Here is a 26,495-nt window from a genome sequence, read left to right on the forward strand (position 1 = left end):
TCAAAATCTGGATGTCACTTGTACTGGGAGCAGGAAGAGAGAGATTTAAATATAAGCATTGACTAGGAATGAACCAGAGATTTCGAATGCTTCAGAAAACATTTTATTGGAAACAATATGTCTAGTTCTGAAATTGAGGAGTCCCAGGTTGGGGTGGGGGAATCCTATCCTTCAGATGATGAAAGGCACCACCACTCAGAAGCACTAGCGGAACCACAGAGATCAGACAGGAAGGAACACTTTTGTAGAATCAGAGTCAAGTTCCGGGTCCTGGCAGGAGGGAGACGACTTCTCCTGTGTGAATCAATCTGCTCCCATTCTCTCTCAGACCAGCACAGAAGGGCCCATGGGATGGTGTGAGAGATAAAGACTGGATCAGAAAGACACAGGAACATACAACACATTTGTATCAGGAGACAACAGTTTTAGGAGGAGGAACCTAGATTGTCACACCATCCTCCATTACTATTTCTGCACCTTCAGGCAGGAAAGAGGAGTCAGAATGGCCAAGGAGATTCTTCCTCTAAGTACAATGTCCAAGCAAGCTCTTCTCATATCCTTTGATGAATTTGAGTGGGTCGATATAGTTACGTTGTTGCTGATGGACTTTTGGGAGTTCTTTGAGACAAGAAAGAACTTGTAGCTCAGGCTGGCCTGGAATTCATGTTCCTCTTGTCTTACCTGCTGAGTGCTGACATTCAGGTGAGAACTGACATTACCAGCTTTAAGAAAAATCTGTAACTGGGGTCTCTGGGTTTAGCTTTCTCCTTTTCTTTTGTTCTTTGACTCATATATCTTACAAGGAAAAATATCTGCTGCTTCTAAACATAAACCCAATTTGTGTAGGGGAGGGATTTAGTCAATTTAGGGGTGACTTGGGCAGGTAGCATCCCTTTAAGTAAAGAGTATGGTGAGAAGATGGATGTTTTTCAGAACAGGTCTTGCAGGATGGGCTGTGAAGACCGGCCTTCCTACTTGGTTCTGAATTGCTTCAGGTACGCCAGGATGTCAGCCTTGATAGTGCTGACCGGAGTTTGGTGGAACCAGCGCATGACAGGGACTCCATCGGGTCCCACCAGGAACTTTTCAAAGTTCCAGCGGATGTCATGGACTCTTACAGGCTCCCAGGAGATATGTTTGTGTGTGACGACAATCTCCGAGGGGTGAGGACAGGAGCGCTACAGCAGAGAAGCAGAGAAAAGGAAACATAGTATTTCTGTTCCTGGATGATCCTGGGCATCATCACTCAGCGGTGATCCCCTCCCTGTGAGACCCAGACATCTTAGCCTCCTGTGGTTCCTGCAAAACCCCACATAGTCTCCTAATCACCATCCTGCCAATCACCAAGAATGTTGCTGATACCATAGTCCAAGTGTACTCCCTCAGTCTACCTCAGGTTCACAGTTACATGGATTAAGATGGATTGCCTTTCCAACTTCCATTTCTTCTAGTTGTTTGTTTTATGGGACGAGTCTTGTGGAGCCCATGCTGGCCTCAAACTTAATATGTATCTAAAGATGACCTTGAATTCCTGATCCTCATGATTCTACCTCCCAAGTGGTGGGATGACAGATAAATACCACCCTGAAGGCTCATTTTCCTTTTCTGCAAAGTAAATATCTTGGACTAGGATATTCTTTCTAAAGTCTAGGTTTCTACGGACCAGTGGAATTTCAAAAAATACCTTTGGGGGACAATTTTGAGCTACTAAGACTGTATCAACAAAGAAAAAAAGATAAAACTGCATTTTGTCACTTAATTTTAAAAAGACCACCATAAGAATAACTTGCATGTGGCCCATGACCTTCAAATAAAGGACTATTTTAAAAATTAGATGGATGGAATTTATGAAGACCCCCTCACACTGTTCTGTTTCATCAGTACAGGGAGGGCCACACAGTTGTGCAGCTCTGAGTTCTTTATGTTGTTACTAAATAGCCTATCCTATAGGTGGCAGACATTCATCAAAAAATACCTTGGGTGAATGAGAGAATGAATGTCAATGAGCATTGGGCCGAGTAAAAGCTGCCATTGCACACAGCTGTCGATTCCTCCCCAAACCAGAGTCCTGCAGATGCTAAAGACTAGCTCACATCTCCATGCTATGCAAGAGATTTCATCCAGAAAGATCAACCCCTTTGCAGGATCCCTTGGGTCTGTTTCTCCCATAACCAACCAATGGAAATTTTAAGCCCCAAGTGATGCTAGGAAGATTGGAGGAAAGGAGTTACACATACTCAAGCAATTCACTCACCTTCAAGAAGGTGAAGATTTTCTGTTCCTTTTCACCATTTACATCCCCCTTTGCAAAAAGCTGGAAATTAGGTACGTATCCTTTTCCTGGACGAACATACCTGCAACAAGTCAAAGGTTGGGACATGAAGGTAAACATTATGGCAGGACAGTGGAGATGCAGACAGAGGAAGGGCAGAAAGAGGAAGAGATTTGGTAGGATGGTGGTGGTGGTATGCAGAAGCCAAAGGCCTGTTTTGTATGTTGGTCTCTGATTCCCTTTCTACTTCTAGATTCTTGTCTGTCTCACTCCACTCTCTTCACTGCTTCTGTCTTAGGAGGAGCTGGTCTCCAATTTCTCCACTACCCATCTGGGTCTCAGGCAGGAGTGAAGAGAAGCCCTATGGACCTCGTCAGATTCTCATCAATTAAAATCTCTTTGTAGGTGCCCCTCAGTCTATGAATCACCCCCCTCCCAGGTGCTTGAGAGGGCCTGAAGGGCCTCTGAGACAGGAAAGATGACAGGGCCTCTAAGGGGCTTCAGGCAGGTACTTACTTGAGGGCAGGAAGAATCTCTATATTTTCTCCTGGTTCTTGCTTTCCAAACTGGTTGCAGGGAAAGCCCAACACAACCAAGCCGGATGGCTTCAACTCCTCCTGGAGTGCGTTCAGTTCTGTGGTTAGAAAGAGGACAACATGATGACCTGACCTGGAGACCCCACATCCAGGAAGGATCCCTCAGCTATGTTTCTACTATAACCAACATATGGACATTTATACAGCCCAGGCTGACTGGAGGAATACCCCATGGGTTGGTCATTTTACAGACAAGGAAACAGAAGGAGAAAAACCATCTGTAGATCAGAAAGGCTGAATGTTATGACTTAAGTTAGATGTGTGTTCTGAGCCCCCTTTTCATGGTACAACATTTCTAGTACTCATAGTCACACGAAGTCCTTTTTACAAACAGGGATCCCTAGGTTCCATTTCCAATTCCATTCCTCTGAGATGGAGCCCACCCATGTTCGTTACTTAAAACCCTGACACTATTTAAACAAAGCCAGCTAGGAATACCATAGCTCATCATCTAGCCCTCCTTGTTGGCTGACTGACAGAATGGATCATTCTTTTCCTAAAGGAACAGGCATAGATGAGAATAGAGGCTCTCTCCTGGGTACATGATAGCTCATGCTGAGCAGGTTCTCTCCTGGGTACATGATAGCTCATGCTGAGCAGGTTCTCTCCTGGGTACATGATAGCTCATGCTGAGCAGGTTCTCTCCTGGGTACAGGATAGCTCATGCTGAGCAGGTTCTCTCCTAGGTACAGGCTAACAGGAGCTGAGAGCTTCAAGCTGAACTTTCTGATACCTAGCAACCGTCCTGGGGAAGTCAAAGACGAATTCTACCTTTTAAAAAAGTCCTCAGAGTTGAACCAAGGCACAAATTTCAACGCTCCTATCCATTGCTATGGAGTGTTCCAATTGCCCCGCTCTTTGTTAACCCTTTCTGGGTTCTATGCCTTTAGTCCCCTGATAAATACAAGTCTGTCTTTCAGGTTCAGCTTGGCCAATTAGCATCTCTCAGAGCCCTTTTCTAAATTTGGACATGGCCTCTGTATTTCCACTCATTTTCCTTCTTTCGCTCCCTGTCTTATCTTTACCAGGCAATCCCTGTCTCCAGGAAAGAGACAAGAAGTTAGGAAGCCTGCCTTCAGCCCTTTAGCAACTCTTCCCAGGATTACTTATCTGTTACATGCCAAGTGGAAATTAAATAAGCAGATTTCTTTTTTCTCTTTGAGATTCGGTCACCCTATTAGCCCAGACTGGCCTCAGACTCATGACCTTCCTTCCTCAGCCTTTGGAGTGTAGGAGTCATAGCTATGCATCACCATGCCAGGATATAATTCATTTTTAAGGTCTCTATAAATGGATATGATGAAATTTTGTTCAATTAAAAAAGAATGAGCAGTTGGAATGACTTCAAATGTTCTTTATTAAGTTAGGAGTCATCAAATAGTGTTTACATTATTGACGATGGGGGCTTCAGAAGAAAGAATGTTTTTCACAAACATGATAGTATTCTCAGAGGGGCAAAGGGAAAGAGCCTTTCACTCTAAGACTTTTTGTTCTTTTGACTTTTGATCCTTATGAATACATTATTCTGCAAAGCACACTGCACACCATAGTAATTCACAAGAGGCCTTATTAGTTCAGGTAGCCAGCAGCCTCCTCCACCAGGTTCTACTCTGCTCATATGCCAGGTGTAAAGCCCCTGAGCTCCTCTCACGGGCTTTGTAGATTTCCCTAGAAAAGTCTCAAAAATATGGATCTTCTCTCCTGTATTTGCCAAGGACACTTCTGGAATTTTCTGAGAAGTACCCAATTCATTGGTACATATGGATTCCAGTGGCAATCTCAAAGCAGATACCAGGCCTATCCAAGGAAAGGGCTAGCAGTTTTTTTCTTCTTCTGTAAAGAGCTGAATGGTGTTTCAGGCCTTGCAGATCACATGCTGTCCATCACTAGTATCCACATAACTACCGACCTCTGCCTTAGGAGCCATAGGTAAGGATATGCTGTGCTCCAAAAAAGCCTTAAAAAAATAAACTGGCTAGATTTGACGTGTGGACCATTGCTTGCCAATTTAAGACATCAGAGAATGAAATAAATTACTATGACACATAAACGTGGAATAGAATTCTCAATGTAATTTAGAGTAGGTCAGCTGAAAAAAAATTGTCACAAAGTCATATGGCTCTGAGTTCTTACCAGGGTACTGAATTGTCAGACCACAATAGGTGGCCACGTTGACAAAGAGGACGTGCTTGCCTGCATACTGCTTGAACTGAATGCGTTCCTTCCCATTAAGAGCGAGAGCCTCGTAGTCATAGATGGTGCCTTTCACATCTTTGTAGCAATTCATCTGGAAGAATTTTTGAGGGCTTTGTTATGAGTGACAATTCCCCATGTCTGTTTGACCATTCAGAGCACACACGAACAATGAAGATGTTAACCAGGATTCAGAAAACAAACAGGAATTGTGTAAGAGGTGAAAAAAAACTGAAGAGTGGGGCCTTGATGTAGAATCTATTACTTTTTGTGGAGAAAGGAGTGGCAGGTGGGTTGTCTGTCACTCTTCTTCTCCTGACATGGAAGGAGACCAGGCCATGTGTGAATGAATCTGACTGAAGGGAACTGAGAGCAAATGGCATAAAAAAGAAAAGGACCCTGGCTTTTGTGAAAATGTGTCTGAGAAGAGCCATGGATTAAAGGCACACTGCCTGGTTGCTCTCCAAATAGGCCAGATTTCATTGTTTGAATGTTTCAAGATGGCCTAGTTACTTCTCTTTTTCTATGTCTTCTGGCTCCTCTCTCTCCTCATGAACATGATGGAACGGGAAGATCTCTAGTCTGGAATAAGATCTACCATTCAGAGTGTCTGTGAATCTGGGCAGCTCTTGTCCCTGGGCCTCCAAGCTCTTCTCCCCCAAAGTAAAACAGAACACAGACGTTCCCAGATAATGGGATTTCTCTTTCTATCACCCTCTTACTCATATGGCTGTCTTATATGTCAACATTGTGAAAAACAAACTATGGATATGTACCAAGAAAGGCTATGGAGAGCCCTAAAGCATATCTCAGATTGAGAAAAACAGCCTGTCACATCTGAAGATATTTGAGCAAATTTCCAGATATCAGAACTAAGTTCTACATGAAATTCTCATTACATGTCCTCATGTGAATTTCTTTATAAGGCAAGTCTTAGGTTCTATTTCTGTCTCTGCCTTGGCTGGGTCCCTGCAATGAGGATGACTACATGCCACCAGCACAACCAGATCCGCTCACTGTGCGGGGGGGGGGGGGGGGGGGGGGGGCAGCTACAAATTGCTCACGGAATACAAGGAGTAGAAAAAGAAAGCTACATGCCATTGACCGAGAAGGTCCTGCTGAGCTGGCTAGAAAAAAAATCAAAATGGGCTTTCCTTATCAGACAATGAAGATCGGCCTAGACAAGGATCAACCAGACTTCCTGGAAATGCAGTGCTGGGAAAGATGTGGTCAGCACCATCTGCTCCCAGCCCGAGAAGGAACACTGCAAAACAAAACCCAACATTTCCAGTCCTACACCATTGATGATCCCATCATTAGCACCTGAGGTTGTAGGTCCTACTCTGAGGGGCAAGGCACTTTCTCTGTGTAAGCTTTTGAGTCTTTCTTTAAACACACACACACACACACACACACACACACACACACACACACACACACACACCAGCAACACTCAGGTGTATATACAGAACACATACCAAGCATTCATTTATACCTTCCTGATGCCTACTTCCAAGCCATACTATTTGGGGGGGCAGGCAGGGAGCTGCGGCAATGAAAATCATGTTGGGTACTACAGTGCAATATCTTAGAGAGACAGTGTACTTGGAGACTCATTTCAGTCCATCTTATCTATCTGGGCAATGGAGAGCTTGAGGCATGGTCTGGTTTTTCTAGACCAGGATGGCCTTCAAACTCATGGCAATTCTCTAGCCTCAGCTCCATGAGTGCTAAGTTCAGGCATGAGCCACCAAGCCCAACTATTCAGTTTATTTTTTCTTCCAAAAATTATATTTATTTATTTAATGTGTACATGTGTGTGCCTGAGTGTGTATATCTGTACATTGTATATATGTAGGAACCTGCAGAGGTGAGAAGAAGTAGTTAAAGGTAGTTGCACACTACCATGGAGTGCTGGGAACTGAACCCTGGTCCTCTGTAAGAGCAGTAAGCACTCTTAACTGCTGAGCCATCTCACCAGCTCCTCCACTTTATTCTTGATGTTGATTGTTCTGCTCTTCCAAATGTTTTTGAGTCTGAATGTTAGGTCTCCATGCCTCCAGACCAGCTTTTATTAAACTTCGAGTCTCCACATATAATAAGGAAGTTCTGGGTACATAAAAACCATATCTACCCAGTTACTTTTTCTTGTCAGGTTCAAAGTGAGATAAAAATCTTCCCAGAGCTACCTTTTATAGAACAAATTATGTGCATTGTAATTTTTTATCCCTCACCCACACTGTGACCATGTTCAGTCCTGTTGTGCAATCTATGGATCTTACTCACCTTCATCTTTTCCGGCCTGGGGGTTGTCTGCACATAGCTGGCCAGAAGAAGTGGGACAAGATAGAAGACTCTTAACTGCATGGTCATGACAAGTATTGTAGATCGCTGGTCTGAGAACCTGAGGGCTTTGTATCTCCCCAGTTTTTTGACACCTTGACAAAGACCAGCCCACATCTGTTGAGACCAATCAAAGGGCAACAAGTATTGCTGTCCAGCAAACCCAGAGCTTTTAAGTCATATCCTTGCCTACACATACCCCCATGAGCATTAGAATTCACTAGTGTGGTGAGGACCTGAAACACATATAAATCCTAGCAGGAATATCAAAATGTTGTGGTAACCCCTTATAGATCCGGAAGCCTTAGCTGCTTTTCCTGAGTGGATGTGAATATTGAGATAAAGACAGACTTCTTGCCAAACAAATGGTATGGATGTTCTAAATACCATTTCTAGGGCTTGAGATATGTAGCTCATTGATATGCTGTATACTTAGTATGCTTAAGGCTCTGAGTTCAATGCATAAAAATATAACAACAAACACAACCAATCAAGTACTTTAACTAACATGTTATTTTAGCTTTTTTAAACAAAGAAACATTTATTTATTACATGGTTATACTACAAAGAGTTGGGCAGTAACAGAAACACTGACTATTGTTTTAGCTTTTAAAAAACTAAAGAATAGAAGGTAGAGAAATGGTTCAGTGTTAACAGTATTTGCTGGTCTTGCAAAGGACTTGAGTTTGGTTCCCATCACTCATATCTAGTGGCTCAAAACTACCAGTAACTCCAGCTTTGGTATCTCAAGCCTTCTTCTAGCTCTGAAGGTACCCACATACACATGCTCAGATGTACAGACAGACACATACACATACATAAGTAAAATAAAATCTTAAAAAATAAACTTTAAAAAACCCTAAAAGATAGCTCCACCTTCAATCTGTTCAAGAGAAGTTGGTGGAGGGAAGTGGGACAGGAATTGAAAATAAACCACAGCACACTGATATGTTCATTATAGAAATGCTCTCAAGGACTTACAAATCAATAATTTTTAGATTATCTGATCAAGAGAGAAATGGGCAGAACTCAGGAAACCCAGTGGTATCTGTGGTAGGATACAATGTTCTCTCTCAACAATAATCAAAGGGTTATGAATAAGAAGAGATACATCCATGTTGAACAGATTGGCACAAGTTAAAAGGGTTGGTGGGACCCAGCCTGGGTGCAGCCTGGCATTTGGTGCTCCTGCACACCAGATGGGTGATGGGAAACAAGAAAACTCTCAACGTTTTAGGTGGCTCTGTTGAATGCAGTGCTTTTTATTTTTGTACTTATTCATTTGGGGGTTTGTTTTTTAATTTATCATATAAAGTAATGGGTTTCAGGATCATATTTTCAGGCATACATTGTTTTCTTGATGCCCCTCCCCACTCCCTGTCCCCTGCCTCTGTCATCCACTTCCTGCTCTCAAGAGTCCCCATTCCACTTTCATGACTTATGTGCTCCATTAGCCACCTTTAATCTCTCCCCATTTCCTAAGACCCTTCTTTCCCCTCTCATGACCTACACTAACCCTCCACACACATATACACACACATGCATATATAGAAGAGAAAACCTAGGATCCATTGGAGAGAAAGAATCTGGTATTGTCTTTCTGAATCTGAGTTACTTTGCTTAACATAGTAATTTCTAGTTCCCTTCATTTTCCTGCCACAATTTTATTTTTCTTTATGGTTGAATAAAATTCCATTATGTGTATGTACCACATTTTATTTATCTATGTGTCTGTTATTGGACATCTAGAGGCTGGACCTATTTCCTAGCAATAAATATGGATGAGCAAGCAGCTCTGTAGTAGGGGGTTAGTTCTTTAGGGATATTTCCAGGGACAGAAAGGGGGTCACATTGTGGGTCTGTTTTGGATTTCATGAAACCTCCATACTGAGTTTCAAAGTGACCGCACTGGTTTACAGTCTTTACAATGGACAAATAAAAGCTGTGTTCTCTGTCCATGTCCTTACTAGCATTTGCTGATTTTAGCCTTTTGATTGAGATCAGATGGAAACTCACAGTAGTTTCCGTTTGTGTTTCTCTAATGCCTAAAGATATTGAACACTTTTACTTATTATTTTAGTTTTGAGAGAGGATCTTGTGTAGTTCAGGCTGAATTAAATGCCTATGTAGCCAAGGATGACCTTGAACTCTTCCTGTTCCCAATTCCAAAATTCTGGGATTACAGGAGTGAGCCACCACACTCAGCAATGAATACTCTTTAAAAAAAAAATGCCTTTAAAAATTACATTTTATGTAGTGTGTGTGTGTGTGTGTGTGTGTGTGTGTGTGTGTGCGTGTGTGTGTAAATTAGAGGATGACCTGAAAGAAGTTTGAGATGATGAGTCATTGAATATATTTGGTACATTGGCCCACTTATAAAAAAAAAGTTTTAAAAAGATTGCAAGAGTCTTTATAATGGAAAAAAATGCAAGGGTCTATAAAGCCACCTGCTTTTCTTCTGTTTGAAACTATACCAAATCATACTATTATAGTGTTATTAATTTGTGAACTACATTGCTACACAAAAAAATATGGTTTTAATTCTGTTTTAAAAGAAGAGACTTGTAACCTAGGATGTGATCTCTTTTAGAGGGGGTTTCATGAGCTTCTGTTTTTGGTGACACTATTCCCACTATTACTGTGTCAAGATCTGTCAGATACTTTATTTACCTTAGTATTCACTTTATGAAATTGGGAGCCTCAATATTTTAATCCATATATACTTAACATTGTTGTGTCTTCTTGATAAATCCTTCACTTTATTAACGTGTAATATTACTATCTTCATCTCTTCTTATTAATGGCAGTTTGAAGGTTACCTGATCCCAGAACACCTTGCTTTCAGCTTCCATTCCTTCAGTAGATTGTACAGCATCCTGTGAGTGTCTTATCAGTGAGACTTGCTTCTTAGACACAAGAATTGGATTTAGGTTTGTTGTTGTTTTGAGACAGAGTTTCACTAGGTAGCCTTGAATGTCCTGGAACTCACTGTGTAGACCTGGCTGGCCTTGAACTCACAGAAGTCAGCTTGCTTCTGCCTCCTAAGAGCAGGGATCAAAGGCTTGGGACACCACACCCATCCTGCCTTTCATGTTTGCTGTAGAGTCAGCCTGTCTGCTTCTTTTTCCTCCTAGATTGAGGCCATTTACATTTAAAATGATCAGCCAGAGACATTTACTAATTCCTACTATTCTACAGGCGGTTTTCTGGACTTCTGGGTAATTGTTCTTAGCTTCACTCTGCATTAACATGAAAGATTGCTGGCTTACCATGTGGGACATGGTAGATTCCATCTTTGCTCTCCTTTGTTCAGATTCCTCCCATTAAATGTGTTGTTTTCTGTGCTTTCTTACTTGAAGCTTCCCTTTAAGTGTAGTACTGGCATGGTTGTCATGACATATACTCTTGATTGGAAGTTAGTGACTTTCAGGGCTTGAGATACATTGTTCCACACTTTCCAAGTCTTCATAGACATTGGTGAGAGATCTGATGTTACTGATGTGTTTGCCTTTGTGATGAGTTGACATTTTCCCTTACAGCCTTTAATACCATTTCTTTGCTTTATATTTTTGGAATTTGACTATGAATGTTGTAGAGAGATTCTTTTTTTAGTCATATCTCTTCGGAGTTCTAAATGCCTCTTGTATTTGGATGTTGTGGCGTTTGAATGAGAAATGTCCCCCACAGGCTCACATATTTGGACCCTTTGGTCCCCAGTTGGTGGCACTGTTTGGGGAATTTACAAACCCTTTATAAAGTGAGGCTTTGCTGGAGGAACTATGTCACTGGAGGTGGACTTTGAGAGTTCCTAGCCTTGACTCACTAATTTGTTCTCTCTGCTTCCTTCATGTGGCTGGAGGTGTGACCTCCAGCTTCCTGCTCAGGTTATCTGCTGCCATGCCTTTCATAACCTATGGAATTTCCCTCTGGGACCGTAAACCAACTTAGATTCTCTTCCACAAGTTGCCTTAGGTCACGGTGTTTTCTCACGGCAACAAAACATGACTAATAGAGGTGTCCATTTAGTTCTAAATTTGAGAAATTTTCTCCTATCATTTTATTAAATAGACTCTCTTTGCCTTTGGTTTTTATCCAGTTCTTTCTATCTCGTGAATTTGTAGATTTGGTCTTTCAATTGTGTTCCAGATATCTTGGATGCTGCAGCAATGCCCATTCATTTTATATTCTTTGTTTTCTTCAGACAGGGTTTTTCTGAGTAGCCCTGGCTGTTCTGCAATTCCCTTTGTGGACATGGCTGGCTTCAAACTCACAGAGATCCACCTGCCTCTGCCTTCCAAGTGTGTGATTGCCACACCTGGCCTCACTTTATTTCTTAATTGATGTTTAAATATAGTATTTTATTGACATTGTTACCCAGCCCTTACACTCTTTTGATCGGCTGAGTCAACTGGTGATGTTTTCCACTGTTTTTATTTGATGCATTGAGCTTTTCATGTCCAACACTTCTATTTGTCTGGTTCCCCCCAAATCTCAATTTTCTTGGTAAAATTTTTTCCCATATTACTTCCATTTTTATCCATATTGTTGATTTTTTCATCTATTTTGCTGATTTTCCTTCTAGGCCTTCAGTTGAATTCATCTGCTTGTTTCTATTTTCTTCCAGGCAACTGGTGGCTTTTATTGGTGAACTTTTGAAACCTTCACCCAGCACTTTGCCTATTTCAGTGTCTTTGAATTCAATGGTTGAAGAAGTTTTGTTCTTTGGGGTCATGTTGCCTTATATTTCACATTGATTTTGTTTCAGTGATAAAACTTGCGTCTCTGTCAGTTTGGGCATCTCTTTGGTCTTATTTGGAGAGCTCATTAGGTGGCCTGCTGTGGAGGGGCTTAATCTCAAATATGGCTTTTGGAGGGGTCTTGCTTGTGAAGAAGTTTCCAGTGCTCCATTAGAGAGCTTTGTGAAAGGGCTACACAGCTGCAGCAGCAGAGACCTCTAGATCTGCCTTCTGTGGAATGCACTGTCTTTTGTCAAGTGCCCTCTGCTGACATTTGAGAGGCAAATCAGTCTTCTTGCTTCCCTCTAGATGTATTAGACCCACAGAGGCAGTAGTTAAAGCGTAGGAGTTAAAGCTTGGGAAACAGCATGGCTAATCATTTCAAAGTTGTGGCCTTTGGTTTAACTCCATCAGCATCACATTACTGTATTAGTTAAAGAAGTATTATCTGTAGTCCACACCCACTTTTGTATCAAGGAAATAGATATTACTCACTGGAAAGATAACAATGTTGGTTATACTACAACAAGACACTTGGTAAAACTGTTGTCTACATTGACTGAGATGGTGAAAAGATACAAAAAGATGCAAAAAGTGGTTATTGATCTGCCTGGAACTCACAAAGATCCGCCTGCCTCTGCTTCCCGAGCACTGGGATTAAAGGCATGTGCCACCACCGCCAGGCATGCTTTAGAATTATCTTATTTTAATTATTTTGTTTTTTGTTTTTGTTTTTTAGAGAGAGCTTTGGCTGTCCTAGAAATCACTCTGTAGACTAGGCTGGCTGAGCTTGAACTCACAGAGATCGACCTGCCTCTGCCTTCTGAGTGCTGGGATTAAAGGCGGGCACCACTATGCTTGGCAATGTTTTGGAGTCGTTAAGAATGATGCAAATTCATAAACTAACCAGACTCTGATGAAATGATGAACAAAAAGACACCGAAAAATACTTTGACTAACAAAAGTTTCTCAGATTTTCCCTTTCCCACACTGAATTCTGGCCCCTCCACCCATGGGATCTGCACCGTCAGCTCAGCTTTGTGGACCACGGGAGCATGGTTACCAGATGAGAAACGATTCCTCTCCAGCTCTAAGCTTTCTTCCCAAACGGCCCCTCTGCAGTTAGTTCTCCACTCTCACGTCCACACCAAAACAGCCGCCTCCTGTCCCAAAGTGAAATTTGAGTGGGAATTATTCTCTACACTGGTGGAGCCCAAGTATTCATGATTTATCTTGGGAAATTGAAGTCTTTCCTCATGTCAGACCTCTGATCTCTTCTTGGCGGCCTCTAATCTGTGGGGAGGGGTCTAAAACAATGGCAGGCTGGTTCAGCTACAGAGCTCCTTAAATCCTTTAAGGCACCTCCCTGCCTAAAGACACTGACAGTCCTGTCCTCCCCCTAGGTCTTAGCTCAGATAATCCTAAAGATTAGAATAATAAACCTTGGAACAACATACTTTGATTCCTCAGTCTTTCCCAATCACCAAGACTTTGATTAAATTGTGTTCTGGACCTTTGGACTTTATCTGTCTAACTGGGGGAATATAAACTTCATGTAGTGTATTCGTTTGCCTCTGTGTCACAGAGATAAAACACCCTGACCAAAGCTCTGTGGGGAGAAAAGGTTTATTTGGCTTAGAGTCCATCATTGAGAAAAGCCAAGACAAAAGAAAGACCACAGAGAAGCACTGGTCATTGGCTTGCTCCTCACAGTTTGCTTCTTTACAAAACCCAGGACCACTTGCCCAGAACTGGCACCGCCCACAGTGGACTGGTCCCTCCCACATCAATCATTAACCTGTAAAATATCCTACAGACATGTCCAGAGGCCAATCCGATGGAAGCAACTCCTCAGTCAAGGTTCCCTTTTCCCAGGTGACTCTGATTTTTCAGGCTGAAAAAACTTAACTAGCATGAGGGGTTAATTTAAAAAATAAAGGAGGCACACAATTCATTTCTGCTTCTAGCCTGAAATAAATAGATAGCAGGTTGCTAATTCAACAGACTTCAATTACTCTGAAGAAAGTAATGCTTAACTAGAAAAAAATGATTTGACTAAAGTTGCACGGTCTTCTCTTTTTCTTGGGAGCCCAGACTCAGCAAGTGGCCACAGGCAGGGCAGGGCACTGCCTACCAACTGCCAGACTGCCCGGCTTAGCTGCAGGCTAGTCTCTTCACACCTCCCACCAGGTGCAGTTATCATGTCTTTATTATTTCCTTTCCAGATGGCGGAATCATCTTTTCTCTTTTGGGTTCTTTCTCTACAATCCTTTTTCTTATGCCCTATGTATGTCAACTGGAAATTCTAAAAACTTCTGTGAAGATAACCCTGACTGACACCCAGCCAGGCATGTTAACCAGTGTACTAGATCTCCAGACTGGCGCCCCACTGTGGTCCAGGATGCCTTGAGGGGCTCTCAGCTTCCTTCTTTAGTTTTACTCCCAGTGAAATGAGATGATTTTCATCCCCCAAAGCACTCTTTTGGATTTAGAATCTCAGTCTTGAGCACAGACTTTTGTACGCTTATTGATGGGGATGCATTCTAAGAAATCTGCTTAGTCAATAGCGTCACCATGGGAACATCACAGAGTCCAAGTTCAACATCACGAGTTCTATATACAAGGATAGCTACAGAATCACTTGCTGATTAATCTTATGGGACATCTCTTGAGACAGTTGAGATGGAACCTCTCGGGTACTGGGCAAGTATTAAACACTATTAAAAAACTGGCAAAACACACTAAAATCACTATCATTGTTAGCATAAGTTCTCACTATAAACACTCTTTCTAATGTTCATCAGAATTGAAGGGAAGGAGCGGTCATGAGGCCACCTGACTCTCTAATTAGTAGTTGTTGGCCTCTGCCATGCTGCCATGGCTGCTTTGAGCTAAAGGGTTAGCCAGGTGATCCTTACCAACATCAGCACCTAGAACACGCTACAGACATCTTGGAAACATGATGATAGTTATTGATCATGGCAACTGTTTGTCTCAGCCCTGAAAGGCACATCTTCAGCCACGGCTGTTTGCAACAGTTTGTACCAGACTTTTCTATGATAAGCCTTGATAAACTCTAGATGACCCTGCAACCATTTTTCTCTCTCTACCAGAGGAGCCTGAGGGGTACCGCCCCCCCCCCCCACACACATACACCCACGATGGCTGAGCACAGGGACTACTGTGCATGATGATAAAAAGGCAAGGCTTGTGATTGGGCCAAAACAAAAGGTTGTGTGATCAGACCAGAGCAGAAGCTTCAATGATTGTGATTGATGCTAAGAGGCAAAGCTGTGATTTGCCCAAACAAGAGGCTATGATTGGTCCAGATTTCCCTTCCTGAGTTATAGCTCAGCTCAGTGAGCTGGCTGGGAGACGTTCTTTCACACTGCCTCTTCCCGTACTGTAGCATTAGATCCAATAAAAGGCTTCTCTTGAGTGAACTTTTTTTTGCACACATTTGTAGTGAGGGTTGAGCTGGTAACAGAGAAAACTAGCAGAGTGAAGGCAGTAGGTGTGCCTGTGAACGTCTTGCAGAAGAGCAAGCCCCCCAACGTCTGACAGTGGAAGAAGCAATTGAACAGTTAGGATGAAGCCAGGGAAGAAAGAACGTGGAGAAGGACAGAGATGGCAAAAGGGGGGCGGAGAGCTGAGAGTGAAAATACAGGGCTGTAAAGAGCAGGGAAGAGAAGCTGCAGGCCTGCTTGTCAGGGGGGGTCTAGAGGACTGTAATGTCTTTAAGGACAAGGGTCTCGGACCCCGGACCAAGAGCAGTAACCCTGGCCAGTGTTAAGGGCTCAGGGTCCCAACCCCCAAGACCTGCATAGTAACTGCAACACTGGAGGGTACTACCTGCTGCCACTCCCATTGGCCCACAGCTGTCACCTGCTGGCTCCCAACATAAAGAGAAACAAGCTGCTTGGGAAGTGCTCTTGAATTTGTCCTTGCCTACCCACCAATTCTATCTGGGTAGAGCAAAGGACTCCCAGCCAGATGCCTGAGGACACTCCACACAGATGGCCTACCATTGTTGGAGACAATCTTACATGTATGCACACAAACAATTGAAGGGACTGGAAGTTTCTGCAGAAATGACAAGGAATATAATTTTAACAAATAAGATTTTAGCTGGGAATATTTGGACATGTGCTTTATATCAAGTCTGTAAAAGCCAATCCAACACTAAGTTGAACTATGTCTTGAAAAAAATCTTTAAAAATCTCCTTAAAAAAAAAAAAAACTCCTGACTTTAAAACTCCTAATATCTTAAATATTGTGGGAGACCAGAGTGTGAAGAACCAGATCCCAACTTCAGTCTGTTTTTCCCAGTCAGACTATGGTCTTCCTGAAAGTTGGGATTTGCTCACGGTCACACACTCAGCTAACGGTAGTCTAGATTGTAGTCTTTGTTCATGACATAATCCTACCTGAAGTTCAATGCTAGGTTTCTAGTTTCAGCTCCTTTGAACACAAAGGGAACACATGACAATCTTTTTGAGGTGTAGTGTACTTCTCTATCTCAGAGTCAAGCGGCATCTTCTGCAGCTACCCATGGCCACTTCTGTCCTCCCTTCCTGTTTTCTTGGCTATTCTGAACTGGGTCCTTCTGTTGCTTTTGTAGATCCCCATTCAGGGTCTTCCTATTTTCTAAAATGCAAGAGTGAAACACAGGACTCACTCCAACCTGCCACTGTAAAGGAATGCCACTTACATTTGCACAGAAGTCATAGTTCATGAACATGCTGCATGACAATAATCTCACTCAGCTTCACAGCCAGCCAGTTACAGAGATGGGGTAGACATCACTGTTCAAATTTGCAGTGGAAAAAGCAAGATCTGAGAGGCAAAATGACTTGACTGAAGTCTCACAGTGGGGCAAATCCAGACTATAAAACTTGATTTCTTATTCAAATCTACTTGTCCCTCCACCACCTGGTGGAACTTCCCCATAATGCATGCTTGGAGATACAGGAATCAAACTAACTTGTGTATTTGATCTTCAAGCTCATGTACTCTAAACCTTCTGAGTACCCGCCCACCTGCCCGACTTGATAAGGTTTGAGCAGAATCTGTGCCTTAAACTTGAGTGTTCACTGAAGCAGCTGGCTGAGTACAGACTTCCTGACGTGTCTGTCATTAATGCCAAGTGTCCTCCTCCAACTGGCTCCAAAAGGAAGTCTGCTTCTTGTAGGTTACAGTAGGGAGGTAGTGAAAGGAATAATGTGTTCTTCCTGAGGCCTTGTTCTTGTCCATTACACCCGATTTAATGGGCTGGAGGAGGCTGTGGGGGAGAGAATGCTGTTTCCATGTCTAACTGCAGGAACTGAAGTAACCGACACCATTCTGACCCTTATTTGAGAGAAGGCTAGAGGGAGGAAGGAAGGGAGAGACGGTTTGTAACAGGCCAGTGCTGCAGTGCAAACCATTCTGACCTTTGGACAACACTGCAGATTTAGGAGCTTCGGATGCACTTGGTTCTCTTTGCTTTTGAAGGTCTGACAGGTGTTTGGTAGGATTGTTTCCTGGAACAAAGGGGTTGTCTTCTCTCAACATGTGACAAAGAAATAACTTTCTTTAAAAAATGCAAGAAAATGAATGTCCCAGAGCCCCAAAGTTTAGAAATCAACAACATACTGAGAAAATATGCTGTGTCTTCACCAATAGGCTTTTACCATCAAGTTCTGTGGACAGCCAAGAGGAATGGCAGTCTGTGCATTGTGCTGTGGGTCTCTGGGACTCCACCTGGCACTGGACTTTTTGTTAATAACCTCTGGTTTCTAGGAGGAGAATTACCCCCCCCCCCCATGCAGGAGAACTCCAATTAAACTTTTAAAATATTTATTTTTAGGAAGCTTATAAAATAGTATGTTTCTATATGTTTTTCCCTAAACATCCTTAGTGTTAACTAACTTTACTCCTACCCTGCTCCTCTGCCATACCCTCCGATCCCCTCCTCACCACCACCCTGTTACTGTCCCTTACCCCTTCCTACACCTGTGTGTTCTGCTGTCCCCGATCCCTTGGCATTTTATCTCTCCACCTTGAAAGGCCCCTTTCCAGTTTTCTGGCTTCTATAGGCAATCCAAGTCAAACACACAGATCTGAAGATTGGAAGTTGGGAACTCCATATGAGTGAAAACATGTGGTGTTTGTCTAGGCCTGGGTTACCCCACTCAGTATAATTTTTTCATTCATTTACATGGAAACCTCATATTTCTTTATAGATGAATGAAATTCCATTGTGTGTATTATTGTGTTTTTCTTACCTATTCTTCAGCTGATGGATATTCAGGTTGTTTCCATTTTGTAGCTATTGTGAAGAGAGAAGCAATGAACATGGATGAGCAAGTTAGTCTGTAGCAGAATATACAGTCTTCTGGGTATACGACCAAGAGTGGTAGAGCTGGGCCATGTGGTAAATGTATTTCTAGCTTTTTGAGGAACCTCTGTAATTGAGCCCTTGTGTTTTTTTGTTTGTTAGTTTTTTAATCTCCTGGTGTTAGGAGGGGCTCCCCTTGTTGACAAATTAGGATATAGAACTGTGGAGAGGAAGACGTTTAGCTGTCATTGAAGAAGTCATATGTAATTGGAAAGAAATTTGAAGTGATTCAACTTTTGTCCCAATTGCAAGCTAAAAGTCAGCTTACTACCATGTTGTGGGTACTGGAAGACACATGGGCATAGAATGCAGTTTATAACGTCAGAACAGCACACCATGCTCGGCATGCATTTTTAAATGTAGGCTGAGTTCCCAGGTCTCAAAGGAGTGACCAAAGAAGGTGAGATTACACCTCCCTTCTGATGGGTTGCATTTCAGGAGAGGTATTCTGAGTCTATGGGGACCTGAATGCTTCGTAAAGAGCAGTGAGCATGAGTATCTTTGATTCATGGGATAGAGATGAGCTCTACCCACAGGATATGGGCAACCCTTTCTGAAGGGGATATGATCATTTCCATGTTGTTGCTATTCTTCACAAGACAATCCAACAGCAGCCACCGCATGTGCCACAGAATCTGTGCCTGGGCTAGAATCTGCAGGAATTGTATTCCACAGAAGTATGTGATTATGAGCTTAAATTTTTAATAAATGGGATTAGGATGAGTACAACTTTATCTTATCTTATTTCCGTGTTTATCTCAAATCCTCCACCCAACTCCCTCTTATTAGAGCAGCACTCTTAGAGAGGCTTCTGAGTGTCTTATCCTCAACATAGCATTGCAGGGCTTTCTATTGCCTGTAGACTCTGCTTCATTTCCTTGTTTCTGAGACAGTGTCACCCTGTAGCTCAGGCTAGGTGAAATCATAGTAATTCTCCTGCCTCAGTTCTCTGAGTCCTGGGATTACAAGCATGAGCCACCACAGCTGGACATCCTTGTTACTTTTTTCTAAACTTCGGTATCTCAGACTCTGTGACCTGAATGTCCCTTTTACCTGCCTCTACCCAGTGACTGCCTCTGTGCCTCTCTGCACCCCCAGAACACAGAAGTGTCCTCTAGTCTGCTTTCTACCTCTTAGGAGCTCTATGGTCACCCTGCACTCCACTTACTTTGCTTTTGCCTACAAGATGTATGTCCTAGTTAGGGTTTGGATTGCTGTGATAAAACACCATGGCCAAAAGCAACTTGGGAAGGAAAGGCTTTATTTCAACTTAAAACTGTCATGTCACACTCCATCAGTAAGGAAACTCAGAGCAGGAACTGGAGGCAGGAGCTGATGCAGAGGCCTTGGAGAAGTGGTGCTTACTTGTTTGCTCCTCATGGCTTGCTCAGACTGCTTTCTTATAGCACCCAGGATGACATTCTCAGAGATGGTGCTGTCCACAGTGAACTGAGCCTACCACACCAATCATCGATCAAGAAAATGCACCACAGGCTCATCCACAAACCAATATGATGAAGCCATTTTCTCAAGTCAGGGTCCCTCTGCCCTGAAATCTCTACAGCTTATGTCATCTGGCCAATGCAATATATAAATCTAAGCCAAACCTTTGTCCTTTAACAATTCCACTTTTGAATGACTTGGCATCTCTCACTGCTTAAAACAGGGAAGAATCTTGAGATTAAGTAGTCCAGCATGCTTATGTTTTCAGATGTGTGGATGTGTTGTGGGCAGGCGAGTATGAGAAATATGATCATTAAAGAATTAAATAGGTTGCCAAGTGGTGGTGCACACCTTTATCCCCAGCACTCAAGAGGCAGAGGCAGGTAGATCTCTGAGTCTGAGGCCAGCCTGGTCTACAGAGCAAGTTCCAGGACAGCCAGGGCTACACAGAGAAACCCTGTTTCAAAAAAACAAAAAACAAAAAACAAAACAAAAAAAGTTAAATAGATGAAATCACTTTGGGGAATTGTTAGTATTTTTCAGAAAGTTAAACTCATATAATCAATGCTGTGGATATTGCTCTGTATAAATAAAATGCTGTTTGGCCAGTGGCCATGCAGGAAGTATAGGCGGGACAAGAGAGAATAGAATTCTGGGAGGTGGAAGGCTGGGGAGAGATATACGGCCAGCCGACACTGCCATGACTAGGAGGATGTAAGGTACCGGTAAGCCACGAGCCACGTGGCAAAGTATAGATGAATAGAAATGGGTTAATTTTTTTTTTGGAGCTGAGTATCGAACCCAGGGCCTAAGCGCTCTACCACTGAACTAAATCCCCAACCCTAGAAATGGTTTAATTTAAGATAGAAGAAGTAGATAACAAGAAGCCTGCCACGGCCATACAGTTTGTAAACAATGTAAGTCTCTGTGTGCTTACTTGGTTGGATCTGAGCATCTGTGGGCCTGGCGGGTGAGAGAGATTTGTCCTGACTGTGGGCCAGGCAGGAAAACTCCAACTACAAATCAATGACCCAACAATCCCAATATTTACCCATGAAAAATGAAAACATGTTTACAAAAAAGCTTGACTAAGAATGTTCATACAAGTCTTATGCATGGTAGTGTAAAATGGAAATAAAACAAACACCCAGCATGAGGAGAATGAATAAACCAATTGTCACATATACATATACATGTGCATGTATGTGTGTGATATGTACATGTATATGTCATATGTATCATTGTTGATCATCATGTGATACTTCAGTGATTGATTGAATTGTTTCATGCTTTGGGTGTTTTTGTTTAAGAATCAGCAACATTGAGATAATTAAGGATGTTTGAACCTAAGATGCACCCCAAATAACATTAAATAATTGTTGTTGGTTTTGTAGGGCATGCTGGTGATGTTGTAGTTACAGAAGAAAATAGAGAAACACAGAGCTATTTAAGGGAGAGAGAAAAGAAGAGATGAAGAGGGATGAGGAAAACACTTGACATTGATGGGGAAGATACATAAGACAATGTGCCTGCTTTGGGATAAGTTTGAAAATCTCCACTTAGAAGTGGTTTATTGTAGGGGCTGAAGAGTTGGCGCAGTGGGCCAGAGCACCTGCCCTGCCAGGGTGACCACCTGGGTCTGAATTCCCAGTGCCAGACATGGCTGCATACGGTTATGGCTCCAGTACTGGAAGATAGCAATAAGCCGACCCCAAGAGTCCACTGACCAGTCAGAGAGCCTGGCTGAGATGGGAACTCCAGGTTCTGTGGGACAAGCTTCTGCTATCATATTATGTGGTAAAATTTTGTATTTCTTGAGATCAGTCATTTTGAGTCAGGCAATGAGTTACCAGGAATGGATTCTAAATGTTTGCATGGACCATCACAAGTCACTGAGTCAGGCTACGGCTAGTCAGGGTGACAGACGTGAGGATTTTTGCCTTTGCTTTTATCTCTACAATACAGTTTTAAAAGAAGGTCAAAAAGTATTTGGTGTGATGGCCTGTATCAAGCACTGGTGAGGTTGGGGCAGGAGGGTGTGAGTTTGAGGCCAACCTCAGACACTTGGTGAGAGCATGTCTATAAGTATATTAGAAAATATTTAGTTCTTGTCCCTGTTCCTTGTACAAAGGTCCAGAAGCCCTTTGAATTGCCTAAGTGATAGGTGTGCCTTTTATTTGCTGATGAGATGACACAAATATCTCTTTAAAATGAGTGCTAGCTGCTAGAACAATCAAGTCACGATTATTAGAAATTTGATGCCGTCTCTACCATCTTCTAAGGAAGGGGTAGTACTTGAGCTCTACTTCAATCATCAATGAACAATGTAATTAGTAATTTAATTAATAATGTAGAATGCCCTAAACAACAGGACATAGAGAGCTTCTGAGGTGGCAAATTCTCAGAGTGCTGAGAAAAGTGTGCACACACAAAAAGGTATTGAAGCTTGCATCTACCTGCCTTATAGCCTGCCCTACACATTCCTTTTATTTGGCTGTTGCATTTTTTATAAAAACCCAATAAATGTGAATAAAGTGTTTTCTAGAATTCTTGAGTTATTTAAAGAAAGCATTGATGCTGTTAAGGATACTATAGAAACCCAAAATTTATTGCTGTTTGATCACAAATACAGGCAGTCCTTTTAGGCCTTGGATGAGCTCCTAAAGCAGGAAAACCTTGAGGCAACAAACCTTTAGTCTGTAAGAAAGATCTGGAAGAAAAACAACAAACAAATGAAAACCAAGTTGGTGTTTGCTGACTCACACCTCTCTTAGCTACAGGAGACCTTTAAATCAGGACTTGCAGAGAGCTCAGAAAGCAGTGTGCCCATTTGATTCTTCCTGTCAAGGGGTTAGTTCTGGTAGCCCCTTAGCTCTCAGTCTTGGTTGGAGCCAAGTCTATAGACTCTCTGGACCACGTAGGGGATGAGTAAAAGAGAAATACATAATTAAGGAAGGTGTGTGTGTGTGTGTGTGTGTGTGTGTGTGTGTGTGTGTGTGTGGTGGGGGTGGTGGGTCAAATCACAAAGGTGGTTGTAGTCTCTGGGGCAAGTCACAAAGATGGTTGTGGTCTTTGGAACCTGTAAATGTTCTTATAGGGCAACTATTTTTGCAAAAAGGATTAAGATAAGAAGTTTGAGATGGAGGATTACTCTGGATTATCTAGATTATCCCTAAATGCAGCCACACATATCCATGAGGGAGGCAGAGGGACATTTTACTACATAGGACTGGAGAGGTGCAGGTGAGGGCTATCCTAATGCTCATTTTCACTAACAGTATGCATCCCCTCCAGTGCTTTTCAGTCCTTTCTACATAACCATTCTAGTAGGTATGAAATGATGCCTCACTGTGGTTTCAATTTGAATTCAGATGTTGATCAGTCATGTCAATTTTTTCATACACTGTTGGTCACTTATATCTTCTCTCTGTCTCTCTCTTTTTAAAGAAAAGGTCTCTGAATGTAGCCCAGGCTGGCTTCAGACTCAACAGTCCTGCCTCAGCCTCCTAAGTGCTGGGATTACAGTTATGCACCTCATCTGTCTTCTTTTGAGAAATATCTATTCAGCTCCTTTATCCATTCCTTCAGCTTTTAATAACATTTTCCTCATTTCTTGCTGAGACCTCACCAGAAACATCTGTCATACCCATATGTCTATCAACAGTCAGGCAAACTATACATTTTTCTATCATGCACCTCAAATTTTTTCTAGTCTCTGCCCATTTTCAGTTCCATACTTTACTTATGTATTTGTTACAGTTGCAGCTCACTTTCTACTAAAGTCCATGTTACTTTCCTGTAACAAATAACCACAAACTTAGTAATGGGGTAAAGACCTTCTCAGAACAAAGAGAAGCTAAGTAGCCTAATCAGTATTGATGTGCACATGATCGATTCTGTAATGACCCTGTAACACAGGCTGCACCACCAGAATGTATAATGTTACTGTTTAAGGGAGACAAAGGTGCTGAAATGTACAGGGGGAACTAATGGTGATTATGCATGTGAATCCACTAAGCCAGTGGAGGGCATAACCAATGGATTTTCTGCAGAAAGCTTTGGTGTCCTGTCTCTCTTTATAAGAATCCCACAACAGGGAAAGCAAGTATGAGGATCTAGACCAGTGGGTAGAGTACTTGCCTATTTTGCATGTAGCCCTGGGTTTAATACCCAGCACTGTACAGACTGGGTGTGGTGCTGCATCCTTTAATTCCAGCACTCAGAAGGAAGAGGCAAAAGGAGCAGTTCAAAGTCATCCTTGGCTACATAGTGAATTTGAAGACAGCCTGGGTTACATGGAGACATCCTGTCTTATAGCCAAATGCCCTGGCCCACCAGTCTGGCCCCAGTTTAGGAGCTTCAGGTCAATGGGAGAGCTTTTCTCAAAGGAGGTGGATGATGTTCCTGAGGATGACATCCAAGCTTGTTGTCTGGACTCCACATGCTCACACATAGTCTCTGTCTCTCTCTCTGTCTCTCTCTGTCTCTCTCTCTGTCTCTCTCTGTCTCTGTCTCTCTCTCTCTCTCTCTCTCTCTCTCTCTCTCTCACACACACACACACACACACACACACACACACACACACACACACACACACACATAAAAAAGACAGTGAGGTTGAGACTCTAAAACCAAATAAAAACAATAAAACCCCAGAGAATCAAACATAAGTCAAAATTTCCAGTGTCTTAGTTGCACCTAACTTGATCACTACAGCAACAGAGGCAGACTTGGCTTTTATCCAGGGCTGTGTGAGGTCAGGATGGCCAGCCCCTCTACTTCCTGTGCCTTGTTATTCCCATGTATAAATTGCAGAAGCTGGAATATATGTGTGCTGAGATTCTAGACTTTGAGCCAGTACTGTCAGGTCCTTGTTCTCCTCAAGGTGAGAAAGCATAGGTGACCAAAAGAGCTGAATTTCTCAAAATCAGAGAAAACATTAAGACTTTGAAGACAAATGTGGTGGTGCATGCCTGTGTGCCCAGGTATTAGAAGGTGAGGCATAAGGATTTCCAAGAGTTCAAGGCCAGCCTGGTGTGGAGAGTGAGACCCATCAAGAAAAAAGGGGTACAGGAGGGAAGAAAAAAATTAAAAATAGGTAAATATGATCATCTTTTAGTTTCAAATCTTTAGCTCTAGGAGAATATCTGGAATTTAGCCTGTCATATTATAATAAGCATTCTCCTTCCTTCCTGGGGAAAAGTAGACCTAAGTTACAGCAACCGTGGGACTATGCTTTGTTGGGGGACACCTGGTCCTGTGACCAAATGAGACAATAGCCCTTGTGAGCACTATGGACATTGTTACTGGAGTTGGCATGGTCAAAACCTGGGCCGTGGCAGTCCCAATAAGACAGACTCAGCCACCGCTCCCCAGCAGGCCAATTAAAGAGATAGCAGTGAGAAGTAGAGAGGGAAGAATTAATTTATTCATTGTGGCCACATGGGAAGAGGGACAAGTAAAGAGGTCTAATGACCCCCAGGATCGTCTTTGGAATACTGAACTGGGGTTTAGGTTTACATAGAGGGCAAGGGGCAGGGCAGGAAGCCCTGATTAATGTGTAGTCCCTCCCATCACTAACTCATCATTGTCTCAGCTCTGGTCTGTCAAGCAAGCTGTCAGCACTGTGTGAAAAGTCTACCTGGAGTCAAGTTCTTCCTCTGTTTGATAGCTGGGCTTCAGGCTTTCCCTCTACCTGGCACAGGATTCCAGGGGAGATTTAATTCTTTGGTGTCCACTGGTTACATCTTCAGAGCATCTCCATCTAAGCCAGTCGGTGTTTCAGATGCTATGGTTATATGGGGAGATGGTGGGTCTTCCAAGGGACATTGTGGTGAGAACAATGGACATGAACAGTACCCAGGAAGGCACATGTTCATCTTTACATAGTCTCTCTCTCCTGTCACCAACTACTAGAACTATTTCCTGAAGCAGATGAAGGCAGGATTTCTGGTAATAATGACAGTCTCAGGAGGACTTTAAGTTAGGGCCAGTGGTCATCATGAAAACTCAGGGTTAGAGCCACAGTCAGCCTGAATCTGAGTTTTCCTCAAGCACTAGGCAGTACAAGGCAGAACATGCACAAAAATGTAAATAAAAGAAAACTACAGCAAATGTGTCACTGTTAAGCCAGAGGGTGGCTCTTGCCTGTAACTCCAGAACTTGGAACATTGAGACTTTCCATGAGTTTTAAGACCAGCCTGGGCTACATAGTAAGTTGCAGCCTGTCCAAGGTTACAGAATAGGATCCTGAAACAAATTTAAAATAAATAAGTAAATAAATATCACGCTTCACATTCCTAATATGTGTAGTTAGTGCATCTGAAGAACAAAACAAACAGCAAAACATAAGTCAAGTGACCTTTTATAAGTTTATCCTCACATCAGTAAAGTGGGAAAATACATCTACTCTAAGGTTCAAAAACTGAGACTGGGAGAGGGCTGAAGATCTTGAGGATGTACACTAAGAGGGGCACCTTCTGCTCGCTGCCTCAAGGCCCTGGAGAGTGGTGTGGCTGCACTGGGTGTCTGGA

The 26,495-nt window shown here is 42.6% G+C and overlaps 1 protein-coding gene across 2 annotated transcripts; it reads right to left on the reverse strand.

The window, feature by feature from the left end:
- Positions 1-971: 971 nt before the first annotated feature.
- LOC118584764 (epididymal secretory glutathione peroxidase) lies at positions 972-7,434 on the reverse strand. Of its 2 annotated transcripts, XM_036189047.1 has the most exons (5): positions 7,348-7,434; positions 5,002-5,155; positions 2,789-2,906; positions 2,255-2,354; positions 972-1,178 (listed from the first exon to the last, which is right to left on the reverse strand). In XM_036189047.1, the coding sequence occupies exons 1-5, from the start codon at positions 7,432-7,434 to the stop codon at positions 972-974; spliced, it is 666 nt and encodes a 221-aa protein (XP_036044940.1). The 2 variants fall into 2 exon arrangements, with proteins under 2 accessions (XP_036044940.1, XP_036044941.1); XM_036189048.1 differs by lacking the exons at positions 972-1,178; positions 2,789-2,906 and having other exon boundaries at positions 2,293-2,354.
- Between the last annotated feature and the right edge of the window lie 19,061 nt (positions 7,435-26,495).

This window comes from Onychomys torridus, chromosome 5 (genome assembly GCF_903995425.1).
Source record: "Onychomys torridus chromosome 5, mOncTor1.1, whole genome shotgun sequence".
Taxonomy (NCBI): domain Eukaryota; kingdom Metazoa; phylum Chordata; class Mammalia; order Rodentia; family Cricetidae; genus Onychomys; species Onychomys torridus.